The following is a 20,269-nucleotide window of genomic DNA, read 5'->3' on the forward strand; positions in this document are numbered from 1 at the left end:
CTGAGCTTTGTTCTTCAACACCTCCTCTTGTTTCCCCATCATCCCCAGTTTGTGTCTTTTTCATGTAGAATATTTTGTTAGTCACCAAAGTTAGGGCTAGAATGGGAATCAATTCAAATAACAGAAACTACACTGTCAAAAACTATTTTGGGGGCTTCCCTGGTGGCGCAGTGGTTGAGAGTCCACCTACCGATGCAGGGGACACGGGTTCATGCCCCAGTCCGGGAGGATCCCACATGCCGTGGAGCGGCTGGGCCCATGAGCCATGGCCGCTGAGCCTGCACGTCTGGAGCCTGTGCTCCGCAGCAGGAGAGTCCACAACAGTGAGAGGCCTGCGTACCGCAAAAAGAAAAAAAAAACCAAAAAACTATTTTGGAAGCATATTTGCATTGTTTGAGAATGCTTCATGTCACTTAATTTTGCCAGAAAGTATACACATGAATTTAGATGTTTTCCTATTACTGTTGACATTTATTGAATACAAGAACAGGGTGACAACTAATTAAGTTTCTTACTTTTTTGAGCTACCCATTAATTTAATCACCAGGACCCAGACCTTGGGCTATTTCAGACCATGTGTTATTATGTAAGTTGGGGATACCTTTGTGCTAACATTGGTAAAAACCGCCCTTGTTTAGCAGGTAATCAGTTGATGGTTACTGGACCTAACATGGTGACCATATGCATTATGGGCTTCATTTTTTAACATTTACCTATGTGTTCTGATGAGGTACTCCTAAGCTGTGGAAAATCATTTGTTTTGATGTATAATGCAGTTTTCTTTGAAGACAGTAGAATTTGGATCATGTCTATAGTTCCATGAATTCACTAGGGTTGTTATGTTATATATCTAACATGAGTTTACACACACAATTCCACTGCCCCCACTGAACATTAAAACTGCAACTTGAATCAAGTTATCTAGACCTAAAATTGTTTTTTTTTTGTTGTTGTTGTTTTATCAGAAAGCAATTAATTAAAATGAAGGTGCTGTTTTCAGATTCTGACACCTCAACAAGATGTCATTTTTCTGTTAAAAAAATATTTTCAAATCCAGGCTTTTATCTTAGAAATGCTTTTGATAGCAGTGCTGATTAAAACTATCAACAGTAGATAGGACCCTATAAATATACCAGCTAATTATTTTTTCTTGCCAATGTATGAGATGTAGTAACTGTTGATTAGAGTACAGTAGAAGTTTTTAAAAAACAGTATGCATCCTAAATACTAATCTCAATACTATCAAATTTTAAAATATAATCTAACTGAAATACACAAACACAGGAAAGGAATTTACTAACTTATTAGATATGACATATACTATGGGGTAAATATTCATTGGCATACATTAGGAAACTCACAAATCTTTAAGAAACAAATTCAACAGCCCCCATGATAAGGAGAAGCTGTAGTATTTAAAAGCAAAAACAACACGAAGTCCAGTTATACCTAGAAACCACAAGCTGACAATTCTTTGGAGTCTATTCAGTTTCCCTTTGATGCTGTTCATTGAACCAGAATGGGCAGCATGGAGCACTGAAGGGCAACAAAGATAGGCAAGTTAGTTTGCCTTATCTGATAGCTGGTGGGGACTGCTGAGCACAGCCCTCAGCCCTGTGGGGAAATGGTGTGAGATCCTGAGGAAGGTCAGGAATCTGTGCGGCAGCGACAGTAGCAAAGTGGCACCTGGAGCTTCAAGGAAGCAAGGGTAAGAAAAGCAAAGCCAAAGGTTTAAGCACCCGACTGCACCTCTGCTGATGAGGGGCAAACACCTCTTCAGTTGGTTTTGAAATGGACTTAGTGTTTGTAGGTATAAAAAGGCAAATAATAGTCATAATAATAACAAGAACAAAAAATGAAGAATGTGGCTATAAAAGATGGTGAAAACAATAGGAGTTTCACTCTCCTGTCTAGTGGGGGGCAGTGAGGGCATCATATTCTATGTCACCTCTGAGAGCAAAGAAATTAGAAATTTTCTGAGTTCCAGAACAGGTGATACCAGCTTGACTTAGAGCCGAGTTGTAACTTGGTCTTCCTGTCCATCACCCCATTTGTGCATGAGCAGGTCACAAGCCTCTCCCCAAGTTTCAAATACATCCTCTGAGGAGTCTAAAAGTTTAGAATTTGAGGAGCAGATGCTGGATGCGCAGTGAAGAGAGCTGGAACAGGCTAGAGGGCATTCACTGCTCTGAGCAGCGCCCCGGGCGTCACCTAATTCTACCTCACTGAGGTTAATTTCCCTTTGAGAACAGGACTCTGCTTTCCCTTTCTCCATCTGAGAATATTTGATATCCTGCCACATATAATGTGGCTGAACGATTCCATCAGAAATTGTGTACATCGGCTCTGAACTGGGTTCAGACATATGACCATTAAACTTGGAGAATAGGAGACCCAGTTTCTTGAGAGAGGGACCCATGAAGGAGCGTTTGCTTGATGACTCAGCTTTTGACTTCCCTTGGGCACCACCAACTCTTGGCATGGTCCTGATGAGAGGTGGCCCATGGCAGGCTTTTTTCTTGCAGCCTAAATTGAAAGAGACACTCTTGGATTTGGCCCGAGCCCCGCCACTGCCATCATTGGTATCATCTCTCTGAGAAAATTCAGTGCTGCTAGTGGAAAAACTTCTCCTTTGGTGTTTCCTGTTTCCCAAGAGGTCAAGCACTTCATATCGAAAGCTGGAAATGTCCTGCTTTAATTCCTAGGGCAAGAGAGAAGGCACGTCATGTTAAGAAGCTTGGTCTTTAGTTCGAAATAGGCACATTGAGTATCCTTCGGAATGTTCCAGGTTTCGCCTCACTGCAAATCACAAGGTACATGAACTACCAGAAAAATCTCACAGTATTCCAGCACAAGAAAAACATATTAACAATGCTGTGGGCAGAGCTGGCCATTGGGAAAAAAATGTGCAATTGGTAAAGTTGATTTCAGAACTTCCCTATCAGGAGCACGCCAACAGACTGAAGTGTTAATCAACAATGAAGGTATCAGAGTAGGGCTCTCATTGGAATCTAAATAGAAAAGTACTACTGAAGAGGAAAAAGCTTTTAGGACTCTCAGGAATAAAACTAGGGAAGTGGAATGTCAGGAGATGAGACTGCTGTTTTGGGCCAGGGAACCTTGTTTATTCAAGTGCCTGTGAAATGTCTTCTATCTCTAACTGGTTGCCTAGATACTAGATCGTGCTTTTAAAAACCATCTTTGAAAAGTTTATATCTGATCATGTCGTTCTCTTGCTTAACACTTTTTAGTAACTTGTCGCTGACCTTAGGAAAAAGGAAAAATGCCATACCACAGACTACAAGGTTTTTCAAGGTCTAGTACATGTCGATCTCTCCCATTTCATTCCTTCCTGCTCTTTCCCCAGGCTTTTTACTGTCCACCTGTATGGACATATTCTCTCTTGCCTCTGGGCCTTTGCATGTGCTGTTTTCTCTGTCTGGAACATTCTTCTCCCCAACTCTCCTTTATCTGGCTCCTCCTTCAAACCTCAGCTTAAACATGGCTTCCTCTGGAAAGCCTGCCTCAAATCCCCAAGTCCCAGTTGGGTGTCCCCCCATTTCTATGTCTCTACAGCACCCTGTGTTGATCCTGTTAGAATACTCAGTCATTCGCCTCTATTATTATTGTGTGTGACTCCACGAGAGAGTAGGGGCTGGTTATATCTTGCTCATGACTGTGCCCCAGCACCTAGCAGAGTGCTTGGCGTATAGCAGGCCCTCGACCGATGAGTTATGTCTATGGATTAGGATAACAGCCTTCTTATGTTCTTTAGAAAACATATATGTGTTCTAGGATAGGGTTTCTCAACCAATTGACATGTTGAGTGTGGTAATTCTTTGCTGTTGGGAGCTGTGCTGTGCATTGTAGGATTTTTAGCAACAACCCTGGTCTCTACTCACTAGATGCCAATAGCATCCCAATGTGACAGCCAAAAATGTGTAATGGTAGGGTTTCATAAATGTTAGATTTAATAATAGACTTTTTGTCTTTATCTTATTTAAAGAAGGCCTTTAAATCTCTAGGCATCTCCCCTTCGCTATCTTTCTTCTCATCACACACCCATGCCATATCATTTAAAGCACTCAATTCCCATACTGAGAAAAACCCAGAATATTAAAAGAATGCATATTTTTATTATTCATAAAGCTGATTGTGGTATGGCAGACACTGGTAAAAATCCATCCATCTACTGGATGACAGACTATTCTAAGAGAGAGAATAAGAATTGTAGCTGGTTTTGCTGTATCATAGGCTGTTGAAATTCCATCACCAGAAACCTCAAACACTGTGAAGATTGAATGATGCTTAAGAAATGTGAATGAAGAATTAAACCACTTTATGATCAAATTACCTTAAAATTTTCTTCTGTTAGTCCCTCATTTGTTTTGGAATTTCTTATCATAGCTGCCACATATCTTTTGACTAAATTCCTGATAACTTCCTGGAATTTAAACAAAAACATGAAGAAGCATTCAGTTTCCTTCTTGGACTCTCAGTAAAATAAGAAACATACACAGGAAATAAAATACGCTTAGACTGTCTTTGCATTGGAAAATCCTCACAGGATCCAGGCATTTTCTACAAAACCCCCCAGTTAAGTCCATTGGCTAAATGAAGAATTTATTATGTGTCCAAATTTGGTGGCAGAGTGGGCCAGTGAGATCAAATTTACCCGAAAGGAAAATTTTCCACCCAAGCATAAGGTAAACACGGATACACATTCATGGAATAATGAGAGCAGAATAATCCTTGAATGGTCACAGTCAATATCCTTTCCCTTCAGGCTAGATTAAACTTGAACCTTCCTAGTAAGATGAGAGGTTTTCTTCCTTTTATAAAGTTGAGAAAGTCATTCTTCAGTGTCACAGAGTCTGATGATTTCAATGTCCACTAATTACATAATCAAGATACTTTTCTTAGAGGCAATCTATACTTCCCCTTTACAGGGATGGCCTCTTTTAACTTAGCCTCTGGGAATGGTATACACATGGTCACCCTGCTTTGTGTTAGTAATGGTGATGATGATAGCTACCACTTAATGCAATGTGTCAGGCACTGTGCCAGGACACACACACACACACACACACACACAACCATACATACATACTCGCCACTCAGTTCTCACAACTACAATTTAAGTTTTATCATCCTTATTTTACAGACGAGGAAACTGAGGATCAGTGAGGGAAAGTGATTTGTCCAAGTTCACACAACTGACCAAGAACTATTGTGCTTAGTCCCTATGAAGAAGCTTTACCTGGTAATGTTGATTCTGTATCAGGCTGTCAGCATGACGTTCCTGCCATTGAAAATGGACAGAGAGGTTACATCAGCAGTCTCCCAGCAGCCCGTCCACTCGAATATATTTCTAAACATTAGGACTGGGACATGACACAGGAGCAACTGCCTGACAACCCCCCAAAGCATCTGTAGGTTGGAGTAGTTTTAAGATGTTCAAGATAGGGAATGTTACAAAGGAGGGAAAGGAGAAAACATTTGTGTTTACAAAGAAACATAATTTTTAAAAGCCTTACTGTGAAGCTTCTCAAGTTGTGCCTTCTCCGTCTACCATCAGGGTCTCTTTGGGGGCAGAAGGTGTTGTTGAACCAGTTACCAAGGTATAGAAATGACTTGGGGCTGGGGATGATGTTGAAAGGAGGTGGCAAGGTGCCACCTTCATCGAAGTAACTCATCCAGAGCTTTGTCCTTGCAAACTTCCACTCAATATCGGCATGATCCTATGAAAGAGAGAAGTTCAGTTATTTGGGATGGGAAAATGCAAAATGCACCCGACTCATTCTCAAAGTTCTACTTGCTTCTACAGAGGGCAATCTGTCAGTAGCTATAAAAATTCAAATTACACTTACCTTACGACCCAGTAATCCTACAATTAGAAATTTATCTTATCGATATACTTGCAAAAAGATGTATATGCAGGGCTGTTCGCTAGCACTGCAGCTTGTAAGAGCAAAACAACTGGCAACAACCTAAATATCCAACAGTGGGAGACTGCTTAAATAAATGATGTCACATCCACAAAATGGCTTATAATCAAACTATTAAAAATATAGTAGCTCTATCAACATTTTATATGTAGAAAAACATATCGTATATATGCATTTATCCATATATTTATAAGACCTCTAAGTGAAAAAAGCAACATAAAGAGCAATATATATTGTGTAAAATGATACCCTTTATCCAACTGAAAACCCCTTTATATTACATGCTTACATATTCTAGACAGGTACACACTAAATTGTAGTTATTTTTAAGGAGTAGGATTGGTGTGGAGAGACTTTATGTTTTTTTAAAAAATCAACATTATTGAGGTATGATTTACACAGTAAAATTCATCTATTTTAAGTGTTCAATGAGTTTTGATGAGTGTATATATCTGTATAAGCACTGTCCTAATTAAGACACACACACACACACACACACAGGCATACATTTCTAGGAGTTTTAAGACCTGGAAGGACTAATGTAATCACCACCACAATCAGGATACACAACAGTTCCATCAACCCCCCAAATTACCTAATGTTGCCCCTTTGTAATCAAACTCTCTCGAACCCCCCTGGCAACCACTGCTCCATTCTCCATTCTTTTAGTTTACTTTTTCCAAAATGTCATATAAATGGAATCATACAGTAGGTAACCTTCTGGGACTGGCTTATTTCACTCAGCATTAATATCTTCGAGATTCATCTGGTTTTGTATGTATCGATAATCTATTGCCTTTTATCGCTGAGTAGTCTCTTGTTGTGTGGATATACCACAGTTTGCTTATTCATTCACCCATTAAAGAACATTTGGGTTGTTTCCAGTTTTTAATAATTGTGAATAAAGCTGCTGTGAACATTCATGTACAGGTCTTTCTGTGAACATAAGTTTAATTCCCCTGGCTTAAATATCTAGGAGTGATATTGCTGGATCATGAAGTAAGTGTACATTTAACTTTATAATAAACTGCCAAACTGTTTTCCAGAGTGACTGTACAATGTTTCATTCTCACCACTTGCTCTGTATCCTTCTTAGCATTTGTCAAGTTTTTTAACGTTTAACTATTCTAACAGATTAAGTAGTGGTATCTCATTATGGTTTTAATTTGTATTTCCCAAATTGGAATGAAGTTGAGCATCTTTTCATATGCTTATGTGCTATATAGATATCCTCTGTGGTGAGGTGTCTGTTTAGATCCTTTGCCCATTTTTACTAGGTACTTTGCTTGCTTACAGGTGGATTTAGATAGTTTTAAAATATATTCTGGATACTAGCTCTTTGTCAGGAATGTAAATTGCAAATGTGTTCTCTCAGTTTGCGTGTTATCTTTTCATTTACCTAATGGTGTCTTTCATAGAACAAAGTGTTTTAATTTCAATGAAATCAAATTTATCAAATTTTTAATGGATTATACTTTTGGTATTATGTCTAAGAACTCTTTACCTAACCCGAGGTCATGAAGATTTCTCTTATGTTTTCCTCTACAAGTTTTATAGTTGTAAGATTTGCATTTAGCTCTATGATCAACTTTGAGCTCATTTTTGCTTAAGGGGTGAAGTTTACATTGAGGGTTTTTTGTTTGTTTGTTTGTTTTGCCTGTGGGTATCCATTTGCCATTTGCTGAAAAGGCTATTGTTCTTCCACTGAGTTGCTTTTGCGCCTTTGACAATCAGCTGGGCATGCTGGGACTACTGTCCATCCACATTCAAAAGAATGAAGTTGGACTCCTACCTCATACCACATACAAAATTCAACTCAAAATGAATCATAGAACTAAATTTAATAGATAAAAACTATAAAACTTTAAGAAGAAAGTTTAGGAGTAAATCCTCATGACCTTGGGTAAAACAATGGTTTCTTAGAGATGACACCAAAAGCCAAGGAACAAAGGGAAAAAAAATTGTCAAATTGGACTTAAAGTTAAAACTTTGTAGTTCAAAGGACACCATGAAGAAAATGAAGAGAAAACCCACAGAATAAGAGAAAGTAATTAAATATCATATGTCTGATAAGGGACTTGTGCCTTTATAAAAAACAATTATAATTCAACAATAAAAATACAAATAAACCAATTTAAAAATGGGCAAAGCACTTGAATAGACATTTCCAGAAAGAAGACATACAAATGGCCAACAAACACATGAAAAGATGCCCAACATCATTGGTCATTAGGTATACTCAAATCAAAACCACAATGAGATACCATTTTATACCTGCTAGGATAGATATAATAATTTAAAAAAGACAAATAATAACCAGTGTAGGTGAGGATCTGTAGATCCACACACTGCTGGTGAGAATGTGAAATGGTGCAGCTACTTTGGAAAACAATATGGCAATTCCTCAAATGGTTAAACATAGAGTTACCATATGACCCAGCAATTTCACTCCTTGCTACATACCCAAGAGAAATGAAAACACATTCTACAAAAGACTTGTACACAAATGTTCAGCAGCATTATTCATAATAGCCGAAGAGTAAAAACAACCCAAATATTCATCAACTGATAAAAGGGTAAACAAAATGTGATACATTATTATTATTATCCAGCCTTAAAAAGGAATGAAGTATTGATACATACCACAACATGGATGAACCTTGAAAACCTTACACTGAGTGAAAGCATATTTATTCTGCTGAGTCTCCCAATCCATGAACAGAGTATGTCATTTCTTTCATCCATGTTTTGCAGTTTTTACTGTGTAAGTCCTATAATGATTTGTTAAGCATATACCTAAGTATTACATTTCCTTTGCAACAATTTTCAATGGTACTGTCTTTTAAAATTTATTTCCAATTGTTTATTGTTAGTATATGGTTGATTTTTGTGTATTGACCTTGTAGTCTGTGGCCTTGCTAAATTCATTTTTTTATTCTATCAAGTTTTTAATAGATTTTTTAGGGTTTTCTTTATACAGAATCATGAGATAGTTTTATTCTTCCTTTCCAATCTGTATGGCTTTAATGTTTTTCCTTCCCTTATTGCATTGTCTAGGATCTCCAGTACAATGTGGAATAGAAGTACTGAAAGCAGATATACATTTTTAACTGATCTTAGAAAGTCTTCAATCTTTCACCATTTAGTCAGCTGTAGGTTCTGTGGCTCAGGTTGTGCAAGTTACATTCTATTCCAAGTTTGCCAAGACATCTTTTAAAAAAAATCATAAATGTATGTTGAAGTTTGTCAAACACTTTTTCTGCATCAATTGATATGATCATAGGGTTTTTCTTCTTTTGACTATTAATATAATGGATTACTTTGCATTCCTGGGATAAATCCCATTTGATTATGGTGTGTTCTTTTTATACATTGCTGGATTCAATATGCTAATGCTTTGTTGAGGATTTCCATGTCTATGTTCATAAAAGATATTGGTCTATAATTTTTAATTTTCTGTACTGCTTTTTCTGGTTTGGGTATCAATATAATATATTATACATGTAATGTATTTATATATAATTAAAATTAATTTTACCAGTTTCTCTTCACTATATTTTAATGTGGCTACTAGAAAATGTAACATATGTGGCACATATTTGGGACTTGCATAAAATTTTTATTGTACAGAACTGCCCTAGACTAAAGGTGTATTTAGTCCTGCCAAATAAAGCTTAAAAGCAAGACTCAGTGGGATCACACTATTTCCAGAATAAAGCTCAAGAATATTTAAAACAATACAAAAATAGCTAGCACCCAATAAGGTAAAATTCACAATGTCTGGTATCCAATAAAAATTTATCTAAAATGCCAAGAAGCAGGAAAATATGATACATAATGAGGAGAAAAAAATCTATCAAACAGAACCAGATACAAATCAGTCGTATTCTATATAGCAGCAATAAACAATGAGGAAATATTAATTTAAAAACAGTTTCATTTAAAATGTAAAATCCTTAGGAATAAGTATGACAAAAATATACATGTTTTTTAACACTGAAAACTGTGAAAGATTACTGAGATAAATTAAAGAAGACAAATAAATATAGAGATACGGCATATTCATGAATTGGAAGACTAAATATAGTTAGGATGGAAATTCTTTCCAAATTGATTTAGAGATTCAATACAATTTCAGTCAAATCTCAGTTGGCATTTTTGAAGAAATTGACAAGCTGCTTCTCAAATTTATATATAAATACAAAAGATGTAAAATAGTTAATTTTGAAAAAGAACAAATTGGCATTGAAGATCAATTGAACAAAACAAGACAGTCCAGAAATAAATGCATGCATATGCACATATGCAATTGACTTTCAAGAAAGGTGTCAAGGCAATTCAACTTGGAGAGGGTAATCTTTTCTTTTCGACAAATTGTTTTGGAATAGTTGGACTTCCACAAGAAGAAAAGAAAAAAGAACCTTGATCTTTACTTCACACAAATACAAAAGTTAACTCAAAATGAGTCATGACTTAAATATGGAGAGCTAAATCTATAAATATTTTATTAATAAACAATTTACTATGTTTTTTCTTTCTGCTTGCTTTGAATTTAGTTTGCTATTCTTTTTCTAGTTTCATAAAGGTGGAAATTTAAGTTATTGATTTGAAATCTTATTTCCTTTTTAACATAAGATTTACAATTATAAATGTTTCTGAGGAAACTTGGCATATACTGTACTCTCCCTTTCATTCATCTCAAAGTATTTTCTAACTTCCCTTGTGATTTCTTCTTTGAACTAGTTATTTTGCAGTGTCTTCTCTACTATCCATTTATGTGTGAACTTCTGAAATTTTATTTTGTTTTTGATATCTAATTTAATTTCATTATATTCCCAAGTATGTTTGCAGAACATACTTTTTATTATTTCAATCCTTTAAAAATTTAGGGAGGCTTATTTTATGAGCTAACATATAATCTATCTTGGAGAATATTCCATGTGCAGTTCAGAAGAACATATATTCTGCTGTTGTTGTATGGCATGTTCTATAGATAGATGTCCATTAGGTCTAGTTGGCTTATAGTGTTGTCCAAGTATTCTATTTCCTTTTTGGTCATTTATCTAGTTCTGTCCGTTACTGAAAGTGGGGTAATAAATTCTTCAACTGTTATTGTTAAATTTCTATTTCTCCCTTCAGTTCTGTCAGTTTTTGCTTCATGTATTTTTCAGCTCTGTAGATAGGTGGAAATGTGTTAATAATTGTTAAATCTTCATGATAGATTCACCTTTTTATAGTTATAAAATGTCCTTTGTTTTCTCTAGTAACAAATTTTGTCTTAAATTCTATTTTGTCTGATAATTATTATAGCCACTTAGCTCTCTTTTGGTTACTGTTTGCATCATATATCTTTTCCCACTCTTACTTACATTCTATTTGTATCTTTGAATCTAAAATGTGTCTCCTGTAGACAGCATATAGTTGGAACATGTGTGTTTCTTATACAGAGTCTGGCAATCTCTGCCTTTTAACTGCTTTGCTTAATCTAGTTACATTTAAAGTAATTACTGATAAAGTAGGATTTACATCTGCCATTTTGCCATTTTCTATATGTTGCATGTATTTTTTGTTCCTCTATTTCTCCATTATTGACTTCTTATGTGTTAAATAGATATTTTCTAATATACCTTTTAATTCTCTTGTTTCATTTACTATATTAAAAGTTATCTTCTTAGTGCTTGGCCCAGGGATTACAATTAACATCTTAAAATACAATCTACTTTGGATTAATACCAACCTGATTCCAATCATATGCAAAAACTTTGCTACCATATAGCTCCATTCCTTCCCTCCTCCTTTGTGCTATTACTGATATACAAACTGTTCCTTTATATATTATACATTATAACCCCATCAAAACACTCATATAATTATTGAATTATGCAGTTATCTTTCAAGTTAGAGAGAAAAAAAAGTTCCCCCCAAATAAGATTTGTGTTGTATTTTATATTTATCTATGCAATTACCTTTTCTGGTGCTTTCTTTCTTTCTTTCTTTCTTTCTTTCTTTCTTTCTTTCTTTCTTTCTTCCTACTCTCTAGTGTTCTTTCATTTCAGCCTGAAGAACTCTTTTTAGCATTTCTTGTAGGACCGGTCTTCTGGCCATTAATTCTCTCAGTCTTTGTGTACTTGACAATGTCTATTTTTCCCTCATTTAAGGATATTTTTGCTGGATATAGAATTCTTGGTTGTCAGTCTTTTGCTTTAAACATTTTGTGTATGTCATCACACTGACTTCTAGTGCCCATTGTTTCTGATGGGAAATCAGTTATCTTTTAATTTTCCTGCTTTCAAGATTTTTTCTTTGTCTTTGACTTTGAGAGGTTGACTAAGAAGTGGATTTTTTTGTGTTTATCCTACTAGGAAATATTTGAGCTCTTGGATGTGTAGACTATTTTTGAGAAGTTTTTACTCATTATTTCTTCAAATATCCTTTCTGTTCTTTTTTTCTCTTTTGTACTTCTGAGACTCCCATTATGTGTATGTTGGCCATTTAATGGTGTCTCACAGGTCTCTTAAGCTCTGTTCATTTTTATTCATCCTGTTTTTCTTTCTGATCCTCAGTCTAGACAATGGTAATTGAATTATCTTCAAGTTTGCTAATCCTTTCTGCCAGCTCAAATCTGCTTTTAAGCCCTTCTAGTGAATTTTTCATTCTGTTACAGCACTTTTCAAATCCAGAAATTCAATTTGATTCTTCTTAAAAATAATTTCTGTCACTTTATTAATATTCTCTATTTGGTGAGACATCATTCTCATACTTTCCTTTAATTCTTTAGATGTTTTCCTTTAGTTATTTGAAGATATTTAAAATAGCTGGTTCAGTCTTTACCAAAGCCAACATCTGGGCTTCCTCAAGGACTGTTTCTATGACATCTTTTTTTCCTGTGTACAGACCATACTTTCTTTGTATGTGTGTGTGTGTGTGTGTGTGTATGTTTTGTAGTTTTTTGCTGAAACTAGACATTTTAAACAATTTAATATGATTACTCTGGAAATCTGATCCCCTTCTTCTAGAGTTTGGTTTTTAGTGTTTGTTTAGTGACTATCCTTGACTGATTCTGTAAAATCTGTATTCTTTGTCATGTGCAGCCATTGAAGTCTCTGTTTAGTTAGCCTCGTAGTCAGATAATGATTGCACAGGGATTTCATTAAATGCCTTGAATCAGTAAGTCTCTCACTCTTTGCTAGTGGCTCTGTGTGTGCATAGTGACACATCTTCAATGTTCTTGCAGTTTATCATCTGTAAATGACACGTTTGAAAAGACAACAAGGGAAATTTAAATATGGACTCCAAATTATAATTATAGTGTATCAATGTTAAATTTCTTGACGGAGATATGGTACTGTGATAATGTAGTTGAATATATATGACAATATTTGAGTGAAATATGTGATATTGGTAATTTACTTTCAAATGTTCTAAAGAAAGTTCTTGGGCCCCATCATATGTATACAGCAGTAAGAGCTTTGTTTCAGAGGCCACATTAACTTGTGACTTATATCCACAAATTTTTAACTTAAAACAATGCCAAATAAGATGGTTAGACAATATAGTCTCCACTGTCAAAAGTGCACAGTGTAAGGGAGAAAAAAATATTTCTTTACTAGCACATGAGATCTTAAAAAGGAGAGCTATGCCTTACAGTGTTTGTCTTGGGGTGGTTTTTGAGTGAACATTCAGTCAGTGAAACCTAGAATTTGCTCCTTGGCCTTTCAGATATTCCATGAAGGCTTTCACTTTGCTCTCCAACGTAGCAGTGCTTAGCTATGATATTAAGGGATTAGCAGATCATGTTCAAAAACAGCACCACACAGAATAGGGATTTTTATACCTGGTTCTATGGATGAAGTTAATGGAGTCAATAAATCTATAAAAATTATATGTGAAATATTGGGTGTTTTGCATTTTTCTGGGCTTTCATCATATTCTCAAAGGAATCTGCCCTCCCCTGCTGAAGTAGAGGATTCTGTTGATTTCTGAAATGCCCATTGCCTGTATCTGAACAGCCGCTAGCCAGCTCTTAATGGATAAATCAGGGATACCTCTATGTTCTCTAAGAGGGACTAAATGGCTTTGGGTTAAGTGAGTAACAAGTTCAAAAGGAAAACGAAGCTCTAGGTTGAATTTAAGGTACTTATTAGACTCAATGCTAGATTTTGTTATTTCATGAGTTAATAAAGAAGCAAATATATTACCATTTTTTTGAGATGTTGAAACATCTTTTATTAAGGCATTGTAAAATTATAAATTCCTCCCAAAGTTACTTGAGAATTGGAAAAGTTGCTGCAATTATTAGAGTAATAAATTTTATATGCACACGTAACTATACTTTAAGTATATAAAATGAATATATAACAAAGAGCAGTAACACTCATCCTCTCTTTTGTGTTCCTGTTAGTTAAATAATTTCAAGTAGTTCAAAGATAAATTGGGCTACATGAAAACAAAATATATGGAATTACCATAGAAAGAAATTATATTACAATACAGTTATCAAAAATATTTTTAAAATATGGTAATTTTATTACAATACAGTTAAAACATGGTAATATTTATTACAATACAGTTATCAAAAATATTTGTGCATTAGATCTCTAAGACTTACTACTAGTTGCAAGTTTGTACCCTTAAACAACATGAATTGTATACTTTTAAAAATGAATTTTATGGTATCTGGATTATATCTCAATAAAGCTGTTACCATAAAACAAACTCTCAGAAGAATACATAGGAATAATTTTCATGACCTTATGTTAGGCAGTGGTTTCTTAGATATCAGAGATAGCAATGTTGCTGTCCTCATCTTTTAAAGCATACAATTCACTAGTTTTTAATACATTTACAGAGTTGAGAAACCATCACCTCTATCTATTCTAGAACATTTTCATCACTCCTAAAAACCCTGTATCCATTAGCAGTCAATTCCCAGCACTCCCTCCCCTCCCCAGAGCCCCTATCAACCACTAATCTACTTTTGTTTCTATGGATTTGTCTACTTTGAACATTTCATATAAATGAATTATATAATATTTGTCCTTTGTGTGTGGTTTCTTTCTCTTAGCATGTTTTCAAGGTTCATCCATGTTGTAGCATCTGTCAATACTTCATTCTTTCCTATGGCTGAATAATATTATATTTCATTGTATGGATATACTACATCTTTTTTATCTATTCATCAGTTGATGGTCATTTGGGTTGTTTCCACTTTGCTATTATGAATAATGCTGCTATGAATATTTGTGTGCAAGTTTTTGTGTGGATATATGTTTTTAATTCTCTTGGGGACATACCTAGGAGTGGAATTGCTCAGTTATATACTAACCCTACTTTTAACTTTATGAGGAATTGTCACACTATTTTTTAAAGTGGCTGCACCATTTTACATTCCCACCAGCAATGTATAAGAGTTCCGATTTTTTCACATCCTCACCAAGACTCATCACAGTTCATGTTTTTTTTTTTTGTAGTCATGCTAGTGGGTATGGCGTTGTATCTCATTCTGGTTTTGATTTACATTTCCTTAATGCTGAATGACATTGAGCATGTTATCATGTGCTCATCAGCCATTTGTGTATCTTATTTGGAGAAATGTTGATTCATATATTTTGCCCATTTAAGAATTAAGGGTGGGGGGCTTCCCTAGTGGCGCAGTGGTTAAAAATCCTCCTGCCAATGCAGGGGACACAGGTTCGATCCCTGGCCCAGGAAGACTCCACATGCCATGGAGCAACTAAGCCCATGCGCCACAACTACTAAGCCTGTGCTCTAGAGCCCGCGAGCCACAGCTACTGAAGCCTGGGCGCCTAGAGCCCATGCTCCACAACAAGAGAAGCCACAATAATGAGAAGCCCGTGCACCTCAACGAAGAGTAGCCCCTGCTCACTGCAACTAGAGAGAGCCCACGCGCAGCATTGAAGACCCAACACAGCCAAAAATAAAAACAAACAAATAAATAAATTTATTTAAAAAAAAACTAAGGGTGAGGCTTGGCATTAGAAACAGGCTGATGTTGGAGTTTTGAGATAATTTATACTGGGATGGCAGGAGTGATGACAGTTTTAACAACCTCACCTCTCCATTCTCCAGCTATTGCCAAAGATAAAAAAAAAATCACTCAGAGAGAATTCTGTGAAAGCAAAGCAAAAAGATAGCGCTAAAAGAAATACTGAACTCACTTTATTTCATCCAGATGACAAACTCATAAGAAGCCTGCATGCTCTAGCTACCATCTATCATCTATCTATCTATCTATCTATCTTCTATCTTTTAATTTGTCCATCCTAGTGTTAGAATTTACAAGTGAAATGATCATCATAGGAATAAGTATTGATATACTTACTGAATTGAAAAATGAAGTCATCCTTTTTTAAAAAATAAATTTATTTAATTTATTTATTTTTGGCTGCGTTGGGTCTTCGTTGCTGCACATGGGCTTTCTCTAGTTGCAGCGAGCGGGGGCTACTCTTTATTGTGGTGCAGGGGCTTCTCATTGCGGTGGCTTCTCTTGTTGCAGAGCACGGGCTCTAGGCACGTGGGCTTCAGTAATTGTGGCTCACGGGCTCTAGAGTGCAGGCTGAGTAGTTGTGGTGCACGGGCTTAGTTGCTCCGTGGCATGTGGGATCTTCCTGGACCAGGGCTCGAACCCGTGTCCCCTGCATTGGCAGGTGGATTCTTAATCACTGAGACACCAGGGAAGCCCAAGTCATCCTTTTTGAGACAAAAGAAATATGATTTAGCCAGTTGATTTGGAAATGATGACTGGCTTTGCTAGTTAGGCTATATGACGGATATTTTTTATCAATTGCTAAATCTGAAGCTCCAAAATGTTGGTAAAATTATATTTAAAATGTGATAAGAAAAAAGCATTTCATAAAGAATGTTCTACTGGTTACGCTGTATTAAAATTAATAAAATTTCTATTTTTCATTCCATGAACTTTGTTTAGTATGTTGGGTTAAACAAAGTGCCTCGAGGTAAAACAGTAACTGGTACATTTAATAATTATTTGGCAAGTCTTAGTAAAGACTTTTTGGTTTTGTCCCCAAATTTAGCACCTTAAAACAGCAAATATTTATTATCTTACAGTTTCTGTGGGTCGAGAATCTGGGTGTGGCAAGTTGTGTGCCTCTGGCCCAAGATCTCTTACAATGGTATAATCCAGTTGTTAGCCAGAGGTGGGGTCTCATCAGAAGCGTGAACTGAGGGAGTATTCTGTTCCAAGCTCGCTCGCATGGTTGTGTGGTTGTTGACAGGATTCAGTTCCTTGTGGGCTTTTGGACTGAGGACCATAGTCCCTTGCTGGCATATTGGCCAGAGACCTCTCTCAGTTCTTTCTGGAGTGGGCCTCTCCATCAGCCAGCTCATAAAATGGCAGCAGACTTCCCTCCGAGGATGTGAGAGAGAAAAGCCATTGTTATAACCTAATCTCTCAAGTGACATCACTTTTGCCATATTTGTTAGGCGTCCATAGGTCTAGCCCACACTCAAGGGGAGAAGACTGCATAGGATTCAAATAACAGGAAGTGGGTATCATTGGGGGCCATCTCAGAAAGTTCCTACCACAGTATTACTTTCCAGAAATTGAGAAACTGAATGACTGTAATCTTGGGTAAAAATCCTTTTCTAAGTCATGTGGTTTCTAATTACTTGCCTTCAATAAAGTTTAAAGAGAACTGAAGCAAGTTTTCAGATTGTTAAAAGTATTATTTTTAATGAGGTTGAACCAATCTTTTTTATTTTTAATTAATTAATTAATTTGGCTGTGCTGGGTCTTAGCTGTGGCACGGGATCTTCATTGCCACATGTGGGATCTTCCTTGTGGCATGCGGGATCTTTAGTTGCAGTAGGCGAACTCTTAGTTGCAGCATGCGAGATCTAGTTCCCTGACCACGGATGGGACCCGGGCCCCCTGCATTGGGAGTGCAGGGTCTTAACTACTGGATCACCAGGGAAGTCCCTAAAAATATTATTTTTTTATTTTAAGCTTTTTTGGCTGCACCATGCGGCTTGTGGGATCTTAATTCCCTTACCAGGGGTTGAACCTGGGCCCTCAGTAGTGAAAGTGCAGAGTCCTAACCACTGGACCCCCAGGGAATTCCCTAAAACTATTATGAAAAATCATTGTATAACTTTTTGACATTAACTCAGAGTTCAAGGAAATTGAGTGACAATGGCATACTAAAACTCTGTTCATTCACATATGCTTATTGATATGAAAAAGTTTTCTTAGTGCTTTTATAAAAATGGAAACTAAATATATAATTGATGCTGAATCTTGTCCCTGAATATTACTCAATATTCTGTGGCTATAATAACTAGCTGGAAGAAAAGCCCCACTAACATCTTTAAGAAATATATTTCCAGTAAAAATGTATTTTTATGTCTAATTGTTATTTATCAAAATTTGTATTATATTTGTGTTCTTTTGAGCAGTTTTATACTGCTAATAATTGAATAATAACGATATTCAGAAGAAATGTTTCAACATTTATTACCTTCTGGCCACAGAAAATAAAAAATTAAAATTCAATTTATACTTTTGTTATGAAGAAATATAAGGTGATCAATAATTTAAAAAGACTTAAAAACACAAAAAAATTATAACGTTAGGGTAAAATCCTGTGGGGATGTGGAATGCAAATAAGAATGCAAGGAGAGCAAGGAAAGGTGTAAACTCTCTGCCCGTAAAGAAAGAAGAGTTTAACCATTTATTTTTTAAATACATGGTTATGAGTAACAAATCACTATGGTATTCAGATTCTATTGGATACGTTTAAATGAGTAATTGGATAGTTTTATTTTAAATGTCAATATTTACCATATTCCAGAAATTACATCCTTTGCAACTATTTAAACTTATGATGAATAATCTAGATGTCAACCTAAGAATATGTAAGATACATAGATTTTTTTTCTCTACGAATTGATTAGAGGGTGTGCCTGCAAAAGGTCTGAATGCCTCTGAATGCCCTTGATAAGACCTTGAACTAAGACACACTTATGGCTCTAGTAAATATCACTGCCCTAAAATCCTGCCTTGGGAGACAATGTTGTTGTAGGCAACTTGGAATGCAGAGGAAGATAGGAGGCAAGGGCAATGTGAAATAGTGAGACGCAGCCTGCCATTGTGGAAAGAGCAGGGGTTTTGGAGTCAAACAAAACAGGGCTTGAAGTACTGCTCTGCTATTTATCAGCTGTGTGACCTCAGAGCAGTCAATCAAAATCTGAGTCATGGTTTTCTCAACTGTTAAAATAAAGGAAAATCTCTATCACACTGATTTGTTGTAGAAGTCAATGTAAAATGCCTGGGCTACTGCCTGGTACATAGTAAGAGCTATATAGCTGTTGATCCCTCCTCCTACATTTCTGAGCCTATAATACCAGAAACAAACTTTGAATTTTCATTTTACCCGTTGATGGCTCAGAATAGCCAGTCTTTCATCTGTGGAATGTTTCTCTAGCTCTTGAAATAAAGTTGGTATTTGATAAGTATTTCTTAAAATGAAGTGAGTCACATTTTTAAACACAGGGTCTTTAGATTCTTGTCATCTCTAGACAAGTTCAAAAGGGAGAATGATGATATAGCTCCTATGCATATTCAGCTATTTTCTAATAAATTGGGCTGGATGTCCTGGTATCTGGAAATGGTCTCACTGCTTTCAATTTTTTAAAATCCCTGTGTGAGCTTTTTGTTTGTTTGTATGTGTTTTAAACAATAAGCAGTTAGGTCCTTTAAAAAATAGTTTTCTAAATGATTTTGACAAAGAATAGAAACATGCAATGGGCCAAGTTGTAAACCATAGTTGTTTTGTTTTTTTGTTTTTTTTTCTTTTTGCGGTATGCGGGCCTCTCACTGTTGTGGCCTCTCCCGTTGCGGAGCACAGGCTCCGGATGCGCAGGCCCAGCGGCCATGGCTCACGGGCCCAGCTGCTCCGCGGCACATGGGATCCTCCCAGACCGGGGCACGAACCCGTATCCCCTGCATCGGCAGGCGGACTCTCAACCACTGCGCCACCAGGGAGGCCCCATAGTTGTTTTTTTTTGTTTTCTTTTTTAGCTTAAGAGGCTTTCTGGTGCCCACTCATTGCACTTACTCAAATCAGGTGAGGATATGATTTTGGCTAAACATTTTACAAACAGCTCAAGAACCCCAGGTGATACCATTTTATTCCCCTTGTGCTCAGGTGACCTCAGATTGGGATTTACTATGTAAATAATTAACAGAGAAGTTATTGCAAATTATCCTCTCAACAGTCTTTTCCCACTCATTTATCATGTATCAATTCATTGTCTACCTATCCATTCATTTTTAAAATTAA

General features: G+C 36.2%; 1 protein-coding gene across 1 annotated transcript in view; it reads right to left on the reverse strand.

The window, feature by feature from the left end:
• Positions 1-2,008: 2,008 nt before the first annotated feature.
• TRPC5 (transient receptor potential cation channel subfamily C member 5) overlaps positions 2,009-20,269 on the reverse strand; it is a gene marked incomplete at its 3' end in the record, with an annotated part of 132,984 nt that continues 114,723 nt past the window's right edge. The window contains exons 7-10 of the mRNA XM_082609952.1: positions 5,538-5,741; positions 5,261-5,302; positions 4,355-4,444; positions 2,009-2,701 (exon numbers count right to left, since the gene is read on the reverse strand). Of these exons, the coding sequence (XP_082466078.1) occupies positions 2,009-2,701; positions 4,355-4,444; positions 5,261-5,302; positions 5,538-5,741 (1,029 nt within the window). The remainder of the gene's footprint in view (positions 2,702-4,354; positions 4,445-5,260; positions 5,303-5,537; positions 5,742-20,269) is intronic.

This window comes from Mesoplodon mirus (assembly GCF_964341445.2).
Source record: "Mesoplodon mirus genome assembly, chromosome: X".
NCBI classification, from domain to species: domain Eukaryota; kingdom Metazoa; phylum Chordata; class Mammalia; order Artiodactyla; family Ziphiidae; genus Mesoplodon; species Mesoplodon mirus.